General features: G+C 43.8%; 1 protein-coding gene across 4 annotated transcripts in view; it reads right to left on the reverse strand.

The window, feature by feature from the left end:
* EVA1A (eva-1 homolog A, regulator of programmed cell death) overlaps positions 1-14662 on the reverse strand; it is a 194737-nt gene extending 180075 nt beyond the window's left edge. For 3 of the 4 annotated variants that reach the window (XM_015285156.4, XM_015285155.4, XM_004935937.5), the window contains exon 1: positions 14250-14555. In XM_015285156.4, the coding sequence (XP_015140642.2) occupies positions 14250-14349 (100 nt within the window). In that variant the 5' untranslated portion in view covers positions 14350-14555. Of the gene's footprint in view, positions 1-14249; positions 14556-14581 lie in introns of those variants that run through there. The other variant, XM_040698621.2, reaches the window with a different exon arrangement.
* Between the last annotated feature and the right edge of the window lie 3963 nt (positions 14663-18625).

Consider the following 18625-nt stretch of genomic DNA (forward strand, 5'->3'; position numbering starts at 1 on the left):
TCCTAAGAGAATGGCCCAACAACATTTTACAGTAAGTTGCACTCTTGAGCTACTTCTGGGTGGTAAAAAGATCATCACATGCTGCATTTCTCAATTTATCATTTATCACTGCTGTCAGAACTATGATATTTCGCACTCAAAGATCCAGCACATTCACTTTCTACATACTAAACACAGTAAACTACTAAATAAAAGTTCCTCTTTTCCTTTCTGCCAGGAGACACTGAGTGCTGATTGGCTGCATCCCAGTTACAAGCACATTATGAGTCTATGGAAATTCTACTCACAATAAGAAGCCTTATTGAACAGTCACAGAATCCTTGCAGTTGGAAGGGCTCTTGAAATGTCATCTAGTCCAACCCCTCTGCAATGAACAGGGACACCACAGCTAGATCAGGTTCCCCAGGGCCTGATCCAGCCTGACCTTGAAAGTCTCCAGGGATGGAGCATCAACCACACCTCGGGTAACCTGTGCCAATGCCTCACCACCCTCACTGTAAAAGACATCTTTCCTTATTACCAACCTGAATTTCCCCTCTTTAAGCTTGAAACCATTTCTATCACCACAGACCCTGCTAAAGAGTCTGTCCCCCTTCTTTCCTGTAGCTCCCCTTTAAATACTGACAGGCCACTCTCAACTCACCTCACAGCCTTCTCTTCTCCATCTGCACAGCCCCAGCTCTCTCAGTCTGTCCTTGTAGGACAGCTGTTCCATCCCTGGGATCATTTTTGTGACCCTCCTCTGGATGCACTCCAACAGCTCCATGTCTCTCCTGCACTGAGGACTCCACATCCAGATGCAGTGCTCCAGGTGAGGCCTCACCAGCACAGAGGGGCACATCTCCTCCCTCGCCCTACTGGCCATAGTGCTTTGGATGCAGCCCAGGATACAAGCGGCTTTCTCTGCTGCAAGGGCACTTTGCTGACTCACATCCAGCTTGCCATTCACCAGCACCCCAAGGTCTTTTTCAGCAGGGCTGCACTCAATCCATTCACCCCCCCAGCTGGTATTGGTAATGAATGTTGCCTCAACCTAGATGAAAGACCTTGCACTTGGATTTGTTGACCCTCACAAGGCTCACCTGGACCCACTGCTCAAGCCTGTCTAGGTTCCTCTGGATGGCATCCCATCTCTCTGGTGTGTTGACTGCACCCCACAGCTTGGTGTCATCAACAAACTTGCCAAGGGTACACTCAACCCCACTGTCAGTGTCACTCATGAAGATATTAAAGAGTATGGGCCCCAGCACCAACCCCTGTGGGACACCACTCATCACTGATCTCTGTCCAGACGTTGAACCATTGACCACCACCCTCTGGACTCCATCCTGCAGCCAGAAATTCATCCATTGAACAGTCCACCCATCAAATCCATATCTTTCCAATTTGGAGAGCAGAATATTGTGAGAAACCATGTCAAATGCCTTACTGAAGTCCAGATTTCACAGCCAAATTAACTCTGTGTACTATTTTGGACATTGCTTTAAAGATGAAGAGCTTTCATCAAACTATTCCAAGCTTGTGCACCAATCAGTAGAGTAACCATGATGGCCTGGAGCCCATGACAAGCCTTTGCTTGCACCTAATGCTCACTAAAAGAAAGGGTGCTGCCAGATAAGGTGACCAGAGCCGATTTCCTCCATTCTTGTTTTATGTAATACAGCCAAGTTTGGCAGAGGTTGATAACTGTTTGTTTCCTGGAAAAACATTGGTGTGGATTGGTGTGAGAAGTAAGAGATGAGCGCTCACCTGGAGCAAGGTAGAAAGGAAGACCACATCCAACATCTTTCCACTCAATTTTGTGGAAGCTCTCAGGCCACAGCCCTACAGACAGACCCAGGATGGGAAGAGTCTCGGCTTCCAACATGCACCAGTGCCTAATAGACCAGAAAGGAACAGGAGCTGGTGGATCTTCTGTGAAAGAGGAATGTGGTGAAAACAGTTCAGGTTGGACCAAGGAAAAAAAAAAAAGTGTCTCCATCTTGGAAGTCATTCTTGAAAAGTACAGGGTTTTTCAGCTATGTTTTCCAGTCTCAAAACTTTTTTTTTTTGTTCTCACAACACTGATGATGACAATAGCAACCCTAGAAAATGAAGAGTTGAGCCCCAAGCGTTACACTGAAAGATGCTACAATCTTGACCCAAAGAGAAATAGTATTTCTAAATATCAACCCAAACATTTGAGGAAAAGAGGAAACTGTGAGGACAGTGTGCCCTACAGAACAAAGATTTTATAAGCCTCTTCTGAAAGCATTAATTCTTGCTGAACCATCAATCACGCAAATACAGTAAATTAATGTTAGTGTTATTACCTTAGTCATTAATCTGAGGATTCTCTCACTGTCCAAAATTGCACCAAAATGCCAAAAATAAAAACAGAAGAGCAGGCCCGAATGAATCCCACAGGCCTGCATCCAACTGTCATCACATAATCAAGTTTTTAGCTCAGAGAAATGTCACGGAGTTACCTGGATAGATCTGTGCCCGTGACAGGGGCACATGCCATGTCTCATGCTGCAGCTTTTGTTCTTCAAGGCTACTGTGGCTCTCCTTCCTTCCACATTAGTAGAGTCACTATGCTAGGCCATCTGGCACATCAAAATTTATCTTTAGATTCCATTATCCAACCCACTGACTTCAGTGTTTCCTCCCATTGACTAATGAGATTAGCCCATCACCTCAACCACAGCATTTATACTTAGTCTGCTTTACAGCACCCAAGAAAACAAATCTCTGGGTAGTTTCAGAGTGAATGAATGTCATTCTGCCCTTAGAACAAGCACAGCATTTATAATAGGAGACAGGTGCATCAAAACAATTAATGAATGCACTCAGGCTGCAAAATGAGAAATAAAAAATACAAACAAATGCACTAGTCTCAAACCACTGATGTCTGTATTCTCACTCCTGGGGCTTGTTTAACACTATGAGAGCAGTGCAAGGAGTATTATCTAGCATTCCTCATGGGAAGAGAGCAATGCTAGCAATTCACTGTATATTACCTGAAAGGACACTGGCAGAGGGTGGTGTTCTATTTCTTTGTGTATCACTCTGCTAAGAAGCTTCCTCCAAAAAGTGTCATAAAAAGGCAGAAAGAAGGAGTTACAGAAAGGAGTCTGTTCAATATCAGTACTATTAACAACATATGGTACAGGAGAAGGTCCTGGAAGTCAGGATGCCAGCTCTACTACTCTCCAGTTTTGTAAATTTGAGCAGCATCTGTTTAGTCTAAGCTAGCGGCCTGGATCCTTTCTTGGTGAATGGTGACAAACTAGCAGTCCTGGGATGCCACTCACCTCCAGACATAGATGAAATGCAAGTCAGATTGCATTCCTTGAAGTCCAAAGGAACAGCTTAGGTGAGATGAAGGTGCCTTTCATACAGTTAAATGAAATCAAATCCCACCATCCGAGACTCAGTTTCTCCATCTGCAAACTGCTACTGATATTTATTCTCTATGGTAAGACTCCCGTACAGCCACATTGTATAACTATGAATTACTCTTGATAAACTTATTCAGTGTGCTTGAGCATGAAGCTTGAAGACCTGCAGTGAATTCAGAACTAGAGGAAAAAGAGAGAGGAAATATTATGGCTTTCAAGTAAAGCTAGAAAATTCAGAGTTAAGTTACAAACAAAAAAGTACCTGATCCTTCCTGCCTTGAGGGCAGATCAAGCCTTCAAGGTGTTTTACCTGTCTCTACCTTTCTGCTGAAGTTTCTAGAGCAGTCCTAAAAGCTTTATTAGAAATATCAATAATGATTTGTCACCAAAGCAGTAGAATGAATGAGCCAGTGTGAGAACAAAACAGTCTCTACCAGAGCCCTCAGACTGCAGAAAACTTTATGCATGCCTGAGCTTCAGGAGTCTGGATGCTCCCCAAAGATGGGCAAGCAAGATTCACATGGGGAGCAGTGTGGGAGAGCATGTCTCTCTTCCAGTTGGTCCATTTCCCATGTGCTCAATTTCTATTTAAGTACAGCATCAGACACATTTCCCTGCCTTTCCCCACCACATTTTTTTGTGACAAGTGTGCCTTCCACACACTGCATGCCTGGCTGTGCATACCATAGCAGCTGGAACACAGCTGAACTTGGTTGCCACAGGAGCTAGGCACCATTTACACGACAGCTTTTCTACAGTGCAAATCAGGCCCATTGTTATCAATGCAAAAAAGCATAAATGGAAAGTTATTGCCCCTTGATAGCCACCCCTTCAAGTGCAGAAAAGGATTTAGATCAAACTCTCACCTCAACACCACCACACCAAGTGTTCGTGCAAAAAGCATCAGGCTCTTTCCACATTTGTCAGTGCTGCCATCAATCCAATGATGTAGGGCTGGGATGGAGGCAGCTCTGATCTCCTCCAGAAAACACCACAAGAAAATGGGCTAGCAAGTCCCACGGGTTCAAGGATTTAGTCAGCCACCCTTTTTAATCAACCGTTTTATAGCTTGGCCCCCTTTGGCCAGCAGACACAGAGCTGCCCCTCTGTACTAATCCACAACACTGACAAAGCTGAGAGGGGCTTTAAAAGGCACTCAGCAGGCATGAATACTTGGACCACCCACTTCCCAAGGTACTAACAGCATCCTGCAGCCCTCAGCAGAAGTGTAGTTTTCAACCAGAAGAAAGCTATTTCACAAAGGGAAAAAAATCTGAGTTCAAAGAGAATTCTTATCCATACCTCTTATCATCAAGATGTTGGCACACAACAATGATCAAAAGTTGGGACACACAAATCCTGACACTACACTTGGAGCAGAGAAGACAGGGCTGGACACAGCTCCAGCAGTCAAGAATCAGAAGTGTTTCATTCTCTGCCTCTGTGAGAAACACACTGGAAGGTATAACATCAGAGCTCTTCACTGTCAAGCCATGCTGACAAAGGAACGAACCCAGCTGCACACTTAACTTTCACCACTTGTTAAAGCAGAGCTCACCAAAAGCATTTGCTGGCAAACCTCATGAATGTGGACAAACCAACTGTATGCTCCTTTTGAGCTTACTCTTACCCTGAGTAACTGAAGCATCTCTGCGTAGTCAGCTGCACCTGTCCCCTGCCACCTTCATTCACAGACTAAAGCTGGTTTTCATGCTGCATTAACCCCCTTCTGCAAGATAAATAAGCAGGTCCATGCCTGTCAACCTGTACTCCCACTTATTTTGTTATCCTCCTACCATTTATTTCTGTGTGTTTGTTTCTCTGTGAGAAGTACAGGGAAATATTTCATGCCAGAAAGTCTTCAAAGGCAGCACTACTTACTAATGGGGTAGCAGACTTCAGGAGATCAAAGGGTTGCACCTGCAGGAGGCCCAAAGTTTGTGCCTCTCACCTGCTCTATGATATTTCAATTCACTGAATGAAATTTCTATGTCCCTCATTCCCCCTATGTGTATAAAGGATGGAAGCCTTTGAAAAAGCAAAGAAATTCACGGTGGGCATTATTTATTTTTGACAACTCTGAAACAACATATGAAAAAGGTTTCTTTGTTGCTTTCTATTTCTTTTTCCTCCTATAGCTGGAACTCAGTGGTCCGTGGGGACAGGACAAGGGCAAACAGCCATAAACTGGAGCTTAGAAAGTTCTGCACCAATATGAGAAGGAACTTCTTCCCAGTGAGGTGACAGAGTACTGGAACAGGCTGCCCAGGGAGGCTGTGGATTTTCCTTCTCTGGAGATATTCCAGATCCCCCTGGACAACCACCTGTGCAGCCTGCTGTATGGAGCCTGCTTTGCAGGGGGGTTGGTCTCAATGAGCTCTGGAGATCCCCTCCAGTCCCTGCAATTCTGTGATTCAGGAAAAAACAGAAGACAATGTCCCATCCAACACCTGACTGGGTGACAGAGGTTGGCTCTGTCACAGCACAACTTGTGCTTCTGGGGGAGAGTTGTTCTCATTTCTGGACAAAAAAAAAAAAGATGAGTAATCCTAGAAGGAAAGGGTCTGCATGCTTTCTTAGAGCCTACCACTGAGAAGAGAAATACTATTGTAAAAGTGGGTTGCATTATTTCGGTCTTTCTGAGAAAACTTTAAATACATCCAGAAAGGTAACAAGTACAGAAAACAAAACTGTTTCTTCAGCTGCATAAATGCCCTATCTGTAGCCTGGCTGGAGGAAGAGATACTGCTAAACTGCAGTATTAATTATCCTAATTAACCCTTGTTCTTGCTAATGACACTTGTTATAAAAAAAACTTTAGATTCATGAGGAGCAAGCATGTCTGATGTTAATAGCCACACTGTTTTACATGGAACTATACACACATCACAACTTAAGCATTAGCCTCCAGGATGATCTGTAACATCAAATTACTGCAGTAATCAGCCATGCTTTCACTGGTGCCACTTTTCCTCATGTATCATCCATCCCAGATGATACAAGAATCCCATGGGGATGGAAGGTAGAAGAAAAGTAGTATGCACTCATTAAAGAATAACTCATAATTAAAGTGATGAAATGCAAACAACCCACTAGGGTGGATTCAAGTAGTTACATCTACTCAATTTCAGCATTTATTAACTTCAAATGTTTCATGTGCAGCCTTAATGCAGTTTTTGAATATTCCTCACAAAGGATGAACTTCTCCAAAACTAAAGGATAGAATTTTGTCCCATAGCATCCTATGGACATTGTCTGGGCCACAGCAGCACTGCACACACAGGCCTCTTAGAGACCACAGAGGTTTCCCAAAGTCTGGGGCCCAAAATTAAACAATTCAGCTACAGCAGCTCAAGTTATCACCTATCAGCTTAATTGAACTGCATGCAAGTCAAAAGCCTTAGCAAAAATATAGCAAACATGGAAAAAACAAAAATCAATGCAAGAAATAGCATCTGCCATAGAGCAACCTTATTATCAGCACAGTGGAGAGAACAATAAAGGATCACAGCTGAGCCCACACATTTCAGGCACAGAATGTAGGTCACCCCAGCCCACAGAATGATACAGCAGTAGAACTCTCCAGTGCCATGTTTGTTTTTATATTTACTTGTTGGAGTAAAAGCCCATTTTAAACCCTTGAGACCAATATAATACATGTTGATACTATCATAGCAGCATAACCACAAACAGAAATGATCTGTAAGCAGATGAAAATACAACAATCACATAGGGGGTCTCTGAGCTGGAGGTCTGAATGGTACCTGATGCTGCTGCTTATTGAAGAGGGACCTCACCCATCATAGGTTTAACAGAACTGATCCGAACAAAGAATCAGATAACGTCAGGGATTGGAAGGGACAACAAAAGATCATCTAGTCCAACCCCCCTGCCAGAGCAGGAACACCTAGACTAGGTCACACAGGAACATCTGGGCAGGTTTTGAATGTCTCCAGAGGAGGAGACCCTACAACCTCTCTGGGCAGCCCATTCCAGTGTTCTGTTACCCTTACTGTGAAGAAGTTTTTTCTCCTCTGTTCCAGCTTGCACCCACTGCCCCTTGTACTACCATCAGATGTCACTGAGAAGAGCCTGGCTCCATCCTCCTGACACTCACCCTTTATACATTTATAAAATGTTAATGAGGTCACCCCTCAGTCTCTCCTTCTCCAGTCTAAAGATTGTTCCCTCACATCTGTAGTTCCCCCAATCCTCCTTACAATCCTACTTGTAAACGGGAATTACTTCTAAATTTAATCAGCAAGATCAGTTGAGATCAAGGACACAAGAAATCTTGCGCTATCTCACTAGATGATGCATTGGTAAGGCAGTGGAACAGGTAGCCCAGGGAGGTAGTGGAGTCACCATCCCCAGAGGTGTTCAAAAACTGAAAATGTGACACTGAGAGACATGGTGCAGTAAGCACAGTAGGGCTGGGATGGACTTGGTGATCTTAGAGGTCTTCTCCTATCTGTATGATTCTATAATTCTAAACCAACCTGACCAAAAATCCTCTAAACTACTTAGAGCAGCATAGTAGGCCTGCTTCTGCAAGCAGTCACATACCTGCCAAGGGAGAGAAAAATGCTGAATTAGTAAATGCATTAGGTATGTAAATAAAAGGGAATGACAAGCACACAAAGAAAAACAAAACTATACATGCACAAACAGCCAATCTCAAGCAAAACACAAACAATCCTGGTGTTGGCCATCCAGATCACTGCACATCCACATAAGTGCAACACAAGCCAACTTCCAGTTCTGAACCAGGCTCTTTGGGAGACTAAGCCACACTTAAATTAGCATCAACAAAAGGATCAGGCAATATACCAAATACAAAACTGCAGGGTTATTCAGCCCACTCACCCCCCCAAAAAAACCTAAGCTTATTCTGTCCCCCCACAGCATAAATTATTTTAGCCATTGCACTCAGTTGAGAAAGGATATATATATATATTAAAATTCCCACTTTTTTTTTAATTGAACAAACCATTTGTTTTATGAAATTTGCTTTCAGAGAGTCTTAAATTAACAAACTCGTTTTACCAGAAAACAAATATTTGCTTTAATTTTGTAGGACTTTTGTCCCTAATTACACAGACATAGGAGGAATGCTGCAAAAACATTTTCCTGAAATAGATTGTGCATGAAACAGCATCTATTGGGTAATGATAACCTGAGACATTTTAGTGTTAAAACTTAAGAAAACATATACTGTGGTAACTTAAATCATATGTCATTGAAAGTTGTTAATAGTTAATATTAAAGTGTTTCTGGTCCTGATAAAAATTTCCATCAGTGGATCAGCTTTTGTCCCACAGCATTTAGTATTGCCAGTCACCATGCACTTTGGGATTCTTAGGGACTCAGCCCCTGCTGACAGCTTTAGTGTTAGAACCAGTGGATTTCCACACTATGTGAGCCAGAAGCACAACACTGGGGTTCTTGAACACAGCATACCAAGGCCTGAAGTCATCACAGAATGGTGTGGGTTGAAAGGGACCTTGGAGTCCATTCAGTCCCAACCCCTACCATGGACTGGTTGCCCCCAGAAGCTCCGGCTGTCCAGGGCCCCATCCAGCCTGGTCTTGGGCACCTTCTGGATGGGGCACGCACAGCTCTCTGGACAGGCAGTGCCAGGACCTCACTGCTCACTAAGTATTTTTTACTAATACCTAACCTGAATCTCTCCTCTTTCAGTTTAAAACTCTCCCCCCCTTCTTCTATCTCTATCAGACCATGCAAGTCATTGCATATGAGGTTTTACAAACTCATCATGAGGCATTCTGGCACCCACAGCATCCCCATCTTTCTTTGTGGATGCCCACAAAGCCACATCCATGCTGACAAGCAGTAAGAGATCTCCAAGGCACTGAAATAACCTCTAGGTCTGTGCTTACTTCTCCTTCAGCAGCAGCAGCCCCAGCACTTTGCACCCATTCCCAACTTCCTCCTCTAGCACTGCCCAGCTCTCTGCCCACTGACAGGCAGAGATGTGTGACAGAACCAATGGCAGTTTCCCCTTGTGAAAACTGCTCAGCTTTGGTTGCCAGGCCTGGCCACCCTCCTTCAGTTCCTCAGCCTGATACAGCTCACCATACAGTCACGTCTCCAAAACATTTTCAGGAGAAGTTCTTAAGCAGCTTTGATGAGGTTTTGGAATTTGTTGCTTCTGCAAAGGAGAATTCCCCTGTCCCAGCACAGACCTCCCTCAGTAAGCCCACACAGCTGTGACATCCAGCTGAGGAAGAAAGCAGCCATCTGGGCTGAGGCCTGTCCTAGAGGACATCCAGAGGTGCTCCAGGTTTGTTCAGCAAAGGCTGAAGCACGTCTATTTGCCCTTAGAGTACACAGCACAAACCTTATTACTGTGTTACTACTACACTGAAAAGAAATTCTATCTGCCTTTCTCTTGAAAATCCCCATTTTACAGCCAACATCTTTTAACACACAGCATCCTCCTTGGAACCACGGACCCAATAGCACTCTAAAACCAATATGTAAGTCTGACTAAGGTCATTCAAGAAGCTGCTAGCATGTGGATTTTGGTGATAATTTGACAAAAGCATTTGTCAAACAAATTGCTTTTATTGTGGATTGATAAAACACAATCAAGGAGAAGTGCCTTTCCCAAATGCAGCTCTCATCAGCTTCAACAAATGCACTGAGCCAATTAGAGAGGTAGCATAAGCAGCTTTCACAGGAAACCTGCCAATCTTGGGGAGGAAAAAAGGAAAAAACACCAACCAAAAAAAAAAAAATCTGTGCTCTCAAAGCCAGAGGAACCTCCAGGAAAAGCTGCTGAAAGCTACCCAAGGCTCACCTGCAGGATGTGGATGGGAATTATCAGGATTCATCTGGCTCAGTGCCCAATCAGCTCCCTTAAGCAAAGTGCTGCTCACATTCAGCTCATGCCAAATATAACATGAAGAACATTAATATTAAAGTAGGCCCAGGAATGAAGTGCTACTGGAGCTGTTTTTCTTACAGCTTTATGTCTTCCAGATAGGTTGTCCCATCTCAGAAAAGGCAGGAGTTCCAAGCAAAGCTATTTCCGTGCCTAGAAACCTAAGTCTTTGGCATAGCTTCCTATGGTGGCTTCTCTGAGGTCTACAAATGGTTAAGCTCACAGTACAGACTTCTCTACACTGCAGCAATAGTGAAGGAATCCTTCTCCACCAACATGAAATTGATGGAAATCAAGTAGATCCAATGCCACCACTGTTCTGTCCAGCTTACCTGAAATGAACTAACGAGAAGGTAAGTTACTGCAGGAATGGATAGAACTGCAGCAGCCACATAATCACAATGCCTAATTCCCTGTGGACGTTCAACTGGAAATAAAGTGGCCACCAGCCAACATGGGTTTGCATGATTCATATGCAGTGAAAGAAACCCTATGGTTGGGGTTAGAGATAACACATGGGATACAAGCAAGAGTTGTTGGCTAAACTTTCAATGCCTGCAGTAAGCCAGCACCAAGATGAGTTTTAGCCCTATTTTCATTAACACTGTGAACAACCTCTGAGTGCTGTAAACACATCACCAGCTCCCAGGGCCTACACAGAGCAGCAGTGGCAAGAAAAGCCACCAACTTCCTTGTCTTGGACTCCCACCACAAACAGAAGAGGGCTAAAACAAAGGTGAAGTTTTATCTACCAGCAGGGATTTCAGAGTTCATTGGAAGAAATGAGATTAGGGTTGAGGGTGTTACACTTAAAGCACAGAGAGTTGGAAGACCAGCCTCTTACCCACACCCCATCACAGACTTCAAGCCTCACCATGAACATAAGGGAGTACATGACATACCATGACATTGAGTCCTGAGCCTTCAAACACTCCTGAGCACAAGAAGCAATCACAGTGAGATTAGACCAAGAGCCCATAATACAAGAGGCTACAGAGAGAAAAGTTCAGGCCTTTTTTAAGTAGTGGCTACAAAGTGCCTGGTGCCTGGTTACTTGCTCCCCTAAGACTTGCCTCCTACACCCACACCCCCCTGCAAACATCAATGTTTAAAGAACTATTGAAGAAAACAATTCCAAAACTCTTCACATAGTTCAAATACTTCACCTAAAAGGTATTTTGATTCTGAGACTGCACCAGTCCCCAGCACAACACACACTTAGTTCACATTGTGGTGCCTGAATTATGCAGAGGGAGCTGCAGAGCTGCTCATGGGCCTGGGACCACAAAGAGATCTCCCAGCTCTGCACATCTTTTCCTGTGAGAAAGGCCAGACTGGTCCTCCACTTATTCTTTTAAAGTGCCTTTCCATAGCCTACATGAAAAAGAAATCCTACAGCCAAAAGACACATACCTTGAAGTCTATGCTGGTTCTTTCCAGGACTGGAGCTACAGAATATTTCTTACCTTGCCCCAGAGAGAACATAACATATTACTAACAGCAGCAGCCCCCCAGTAGTACTCAGTTAAACCAAGCAGAGAAGCTGTGTGGCTGAATGAGGTCTAAAAGCTTTTAAAAACATTCTCCAAAGAGCACCAGTTGCTCTCTGGGAAAGTACTGCTATATGAAACCTGGAAAAGCCTTTCCATCCCAGAGAGCCACATCATCTCCTTCCAACAACTGGGCAGAAGCCAAACTGCTGCGGAAACCTTCCAAGGGAATAGATCAAGCCTTGCAATCCTCAGCAATGATACTCAATACAAATCCATTCATCTCCTTGGGATGCAGACAATTAACATCTCAGATGAACATCCTCTGTGTAGGGTGGCAGGGTTGTATTTGTTTCCTGAGACTTTCAACTGCTCAAATGCAGTCATAACAGAGACAAACTCTGAAAGCCCAGCAGTACAGAAAACGCAAATGGCCAGAAAGTATTATAGCCAAATTATGCTACAAGACTCTCTCCCTTTCCTTATAACACCCAGCAATCTTTGTATAGGGGTAACAGTAGCAAAAAGTGCTCCATCGTATAGAAAGAACTAACAGACCGCACCATTGCTGCTCAAGCTCTCAACACAATGTTTTAGGTAAGCATAATGTGATTTGGAAAATACCAAATCTTCCCCTGCCCCTTTTCATCTTGCTTTTCATCAACATAGCTTCTGAATGCTTAAAACTCTATCAGAACCACCACAGCAGGTACAGCCCTTTCCTGTGACAAAACATGTTTCCTGTCCAATAAGGTACAGTTAGTTCAACAAGACTGGGGACATTTGCCAAGCCTGCTATTAGGAAACTTTGCTTGGATCGGATGAAGATTTCAGCCACTGCGGAAACATACTGCAGACTATGCTGTAGGGCTCACAGACCCTGCATCAGAGTACAACCTCTCAATGCAGTTACACAAAATAACACCCTTCAATACAAATCATAACCACACAGCTGAATATTAGAAAAAATTATATATTTTTCTTTTTGAAATGACAGCATCTATCCCCACTGTCAGCATCACCAAGGCCAAATGAATGCGCACTGACTGCTCTGGTTATGTTACACACACACTGTTAAGTAGTCTTGCTCTGGGACATTTTCGCACACCTTAATGTTCATCAGTTGGCCTGTCTGGAAGGAACCGTATCTGTATTGTAGAAGGACCAGTACTTCCCGTTACAGCTTTTGCTACTGTCCTGCCCACTACTCTACACACCACATACTCTATACTAATTTTACTGCAATAAGGAGCACAGAGAAAGCTCATTGCCAAGAGTGCATTTTTCTCCTCCTTTCTTATTTCCATTCAGAGGCAGATCTGCTTTGAATGGCATCCCCCACATCTGACTTGCATCTGAACAGGACATAATCACAAACAAGACAGCCCCCTTTAACTCCCACTAGAGGTTTTCAAACTACTGTATATTTCCCCCCATGTCTATCACAAGCTTTTTTCTAACACAAATCTGAGATACACATAGGCTACATGCACCCCCAGGAAGCCAACAGCAGTGTTGCAGTGTGCTGAGACCACAGCCTGGTGAGATTCAGCTCTTGCTAATGAATGTTCTCATTAGCAAAATAAATTTGGCAGCTTTTATATGCTACAGCAGTTTTTCAGCACTCACCTAAATGACACGCCAGACCAGATCTTCACACAAAGTCACAAAATTAAAGGAGACCTCCCAAAAGCAAAGTGACCCCACCGGCCATTCCTGAGCAAAATAGTCACCACTGCTCACACGAGACCCACAATGTTTTCTCTTACCTACATGCACATTCACAAGGAATGGAAAGCTAATTTTAAAGTGACTGATGCAATTGCATAGTTATAAAAGTTATACGGGACTCCACACCTTCAAAGCACTGTGTATTTAACTATTGTGCACAAAAAAACACTATAAACATTTTTAATTCCCTATTGCACAATTAATTTGGAATTGAGACGCCTTATTCATGGTTTAAGCCAACACAGGCTCAGAATGCAATTTATTCTGTGCATCTAACGTCTCCTTGTTTCCTGAGCTTAGGAAACATTTGGAACAGTCAGGAACTGTATGTTAAAAGCAAAAGAATCTGGCCCATTACAAAAGGTAAAGCTCAGAGAAGATTAAAGTATTATAGGCTAGATTGTCCCAGGTCCTAAATCTCTCCTTTCACTTCTCAGAGAAACACAGCACAAAAACTGCTACAAATAGAAATTAACATTATTCCCTTCCTCATTCCCAAAGTTACTCAGATCTAACTTATCTGAAGCAGTTTTACTAAGGGTAATTGAGACAGGATTTTAACAAACTCAAAATCCTCTTACAGCAGATCCTTTTCATCAGATTACTTTACAAGGATTAAAACTGCTCCCTGCATAACTATCCCTGATCTGCTCGTATGCGCCTTCCTTGCGCTGTTCCCCCACACTGTAACAAGAGCTCTGAGCAGCCAGCCAGGAGGGATCAGCGCTTCTCCCCTACCTGAGAAGTCTGCAGAAGTCTTAGCAAAGTTGCTGAAAGCTGTCAAGCACATCAGTCCTACGAGAAGAGTGGAGGTGGGAGACACATCTGGACAGCACATCCTTAATTATCCTCACGGCTTGTTTTCTTCCAGAGAGAAGGAAAGCACTTTCTGCCCGAGTTCAACACTCATTGCCCGGAGAAAACTATTAGTCCCATTGCTTGGAAGGATCACAGCTAACAGCCAGGAAGAAAAAGCAGTCGCGTACACACACACACACACACACACACCCCCACCCCCTTTGGAGTGAATGAATCCCGCAGAGTGAGGCTGGCGAATGACGCCGACCTACCTGAGCCCTGGCGGCAGTCCCAGGGTCCTAAAGGCCATCCCTTCGCCCCGTTTGCTGCAAGCTCCCAACGTGCAGCTGCCCCGCAGGACCTGGAGGGAAAGAGTTGTGGGGGAGGGCTCTGAGGGCTGCTTTAGAGAAGCCTGGTTGCCGTTACATTAGACTGTTGTCTCTCTGGTGCAGAGGGACAGAAGGATGGGGAGTATTTTCAAAGCAGGGAGCCCAAAACAAAGTGTTTGAATATACACTGATTTCTGGAGTGGTGAGCACTTGCAGCTGCTGCTGATCAGCAGCGTTCTGCCAGGCTGGTGGCAGGTCAACTCTTTGGTTATAACCAATGTTGCAGCTGATCCCACTTGGGATACTTGGCACTGGCCCTGGGATCAAACCCTCCTGGATTTCATCTCAAGGTGTCAGCCCACATATCCAAAATGCTCCTTCCTTTTGACAGCAGCCAGCCACACCAGGATTCCTCTATCTCATTGCATGCCTCTCCCCTCCCTCAAATTCAACAGGTTTTAATACAAGTCTGTAGTGTTCAGACCAGGACACTTGCCTCCTGCTACAGCAGTTGCTTTAACCAAGTAGCATAGCATTTGAGGCTGACCCCAGCACTGCTCAACCTGCAGCATTAAGAGACAACTTTGGTTCACCTGGAAGCATGTTCAGTACTTGATCTTGCCTGATCTCCATCTGCATCCACACAGCATCAAGCCAGCCATCCAAGCTTGAAAGCCTCAAGCTCTGGGGAAATCGAGGTGGTTGGACTAGTAGACCCTGCTCTCCTCAGGTTGAAGAGTTTCCTCTTGGGCTTTGGTCATCTTGGTGACCTTTGACTCTGGTCATCAGCACTAGCTGCATCTTCAGCATAGGCTTTGCACATAAATAATGGACATCGCTAATATACCTAAGCTAGAACAAACTGATGGTGCAAAGAGCAGATGGATAGTTTCAATGGGCAAAACCAAAAGCAGCAATTGGCAGCCTGCCTGCACGCATAAACCCACAGAGCAGCACTCCATAGGGCTGTTGAGGAAGAAGAGATAGAGCTGCACCTTTGTCCTGCAAAAACAACCTGAGCAGAAACAACCAAGGGAAACCACAACTGACTTTCATTTCTCTGTCCACATAGAATTTAGCCAAATATCCCAAAAACATTCACCTTAGAGCTGAAAACAAATGTAAGAGACTTCAGCCCAAACATCTCTATTTTTTCCAGAGCTGCATGCCCTCGCGAAGAGTTTCTTATGCTGAAATTTCCAACAGTGTTTCAGCTGTTCTCAGATGAGAATCAGACTGGCTGTCAGACTACACATGAAAGATGTTTTCAAGAGCACTGGCATGAATATCAGATTTATTGTTCCCACAAGAAATCCACCCCAACCTGGTCCATGAGCTAAAAGCAAACTGAAAGGGGTCTGTATGGCTTTGGCCTTGTTTGCCTTTTGTCCATACAGCTGCTTGCTCTAGTTTCAGCCAGCAGCAGAAAGAACAAGGGTAGTGTGAGATACCCTGAGTTTGAGTCCTGCCCATGGCCTATCCACCCAGACCACACAAACAACGGGCTGGTCAGGCTCAAACTGCACCCAAGTAACCCTCCTTCCCACAAGCAGTTCTTTGTACCTCAAAAGTCTACAGCAAAGACACAGATAGGGCATCTCGCAAGGACAGTGGTGGGCCTGATAGCACAGATGTACCCCAAGGTCTCTCAGGCTTTCATCAATCCAGCTCCTGCTCTCCACCTCACCACTTTACAAAGGGCCACATAAGCAAGAACAGTAATTAGGAAAAAAAAAATCCATAGACTGGCCTACTCTTTGTTTCACCTAAAACTTTAATTCCACCCACTAGACCTATCAAGGTAAACCCATTTAAAAGAGAAAAGATTGGGATTCATTCTGCCTCTAGCTGACCTAGGAAGCTGTGCCAGAAATTAGAAAAGATTCAATATTTCCCTGAGACCAGTTAGAGCTCTATCCACTTGGCAACACCGCCTCCCTGTACATTAGTAATGTATGTATTTACACCTACAGAAATCTGTCTAAACTGGGTGGAGAGAATATCAAATACAAATTGGCGAATCTTCCCAACATAACATGGACCTTCATGCCTTTTTTGTTGTTGTTTTTGATGTTTCACCTAAGAGTGTCTTATGGAAATTGATTCGGTTACTCATAGAAATAAGCACAGGTTGCTTTCATTACCATGAAGGCACAGGGCACATATATATATACATCATATAACGCAGTTTTGCAACACAGCATCAAGCATCTCAGAAGTTAAATCCTTCCCTGTCTCCATATTAAATGTTTAACAACAGCTGTGCAGAATTTCCAAAGTGACGAGCCTTTTAATTTTTTGGCATCATTTAATCACCCAGTTTACAAAACAGATATAAATCCTGGGGGACTTTGCTTTATACCAGGACGGGTTTAGGGTGGGTGCATTGCTAATTCAAAATGGTGTAAAGTTTCCCAACTTGTGAAAATGTACAAAATACATATTTGGAGACTATGGAAGGAGTCACAACCAACTGAAAACTTTCTCCTCACAACTGCACCAAATAATTGATGTTGAAACCTCTCTCATCTGATATTCTCTTTTCAGTAAGGATATGTTCCATTAGAGAATATGGTACAGCCTGGTGCTTTATTTCTGACCAGCACATCCAGTTGGACTTAGTTGGTACCTTGTGTATGGGGTGCTATTGAATTTATCACCATACTAGAACTACAGAAATTTGGAATCATCTTCATACTTCATATTTGTACTCTGCCACAAGTAACAGAAGGATTTCAAGGATCAGAGTCCCTCAGTTATGAATTGGACTCCTGCTTTTCTCACACTTCTTCCTTCTTGCCTGTTTGGATGTTGATCTGAGATTTCTTGCTACATGAGCATAACATCACCCAGCTGAGACTATGAAGTACTCTAAGACCTTCAGTACTTAATGCTGTTTTCTTAAACCTCTAACATGAAACTATTCTCCCACCTGTCCTAACTGACTAGTCTTCTCTAGGAGCTTCCCTGGGAAGGTTTCTCAACTACTTGAATGATGGTACAGTGACTTTTTCTCTGCCATTGCTAGCTTTCCTTCAAGATATTAATTAGCTCTCTTGGAGTGCTTACTAGATAAAAGGATGATTTTTACACCTGAAAATATCTATCCCTGATTGAGATGGTCTTTGCTTTCTCAAGCAGCCACGTACACTCAAACAGCTTGTATCCCCATTGCACTCCAATGCACCCGTGCTAACAAGCCCTTAATGGCCACATGGTTCAAGGTAAGTGGTGTATGTTTTTCCTGTTCTCTCACCTACGGTAACCAAAGGAGAATTTACTCTGCTGCTGCATAGTTTTGAATTGCTTCGAGTTACAGTAGTCCCCGATATTTTTCCTACATTATGATAAACCCCTTTTAATCTTGACCTCCACATTTTCCCCCCCAGTTTGTTTCTTGTTTTCCTACTAACTCACACTGCCATTTATTTCCACAAAAACCAGAATTCATCCTCATACTTGTTTGTCTGGAAGTTCTCTACTCATCCTCTGGGAGCAACACGCTTAATGCAAAGTAGGATTCATCTCAACATTCAGCCTTAGAACTACACTTTAAGATGATGCCCAAACATTTATCCCAAACCTCACAGACACTGTGAACTCCACCTTGAGGGCATTTGAGTGCAGTAGCATGAAGAATAGCAACAAAGCCCTTCAGCACTCCCACACATCCTCCTGCCTCCTCATCTACACATAACTACATCCTATCCTTATTGCAACTGATGTTACAACTTACATCATTCAAGATTCAGCTGTTGAAATCAATGAAGAAGTTCTTACTGACTTCTCAGGTTCAACAAGATTTTCCTCTCCCATGAGAGTGAGTGATGGAATCATAAAATACCCCAAATTGGAAGGGACCCACAGGGATCATTGAGTCCAACCCCATGCTCCACACAGCACCACCCAAACCCAACCCCACAACTGAGAGCAGTGTTCCAGAGCACCCTGAGCTCCATGCTATGCCCACTGCCCTCTGGGGCAGAA

This window comes from Gallus gallus, chromosome 3 (genome assembly GCF_016699485.2).
Source record: "Gallus gallus isolate bGalGal1 chromosome 3, bGalGal1.mat.broiler.GRCg7b, whole genome shotgun sequence".
Lineage (NCBI taxonomy): Eukaryota > Metazoa > Chordata > Aves > Galliformes > Phasianidae > Gallus > Gallus gallus.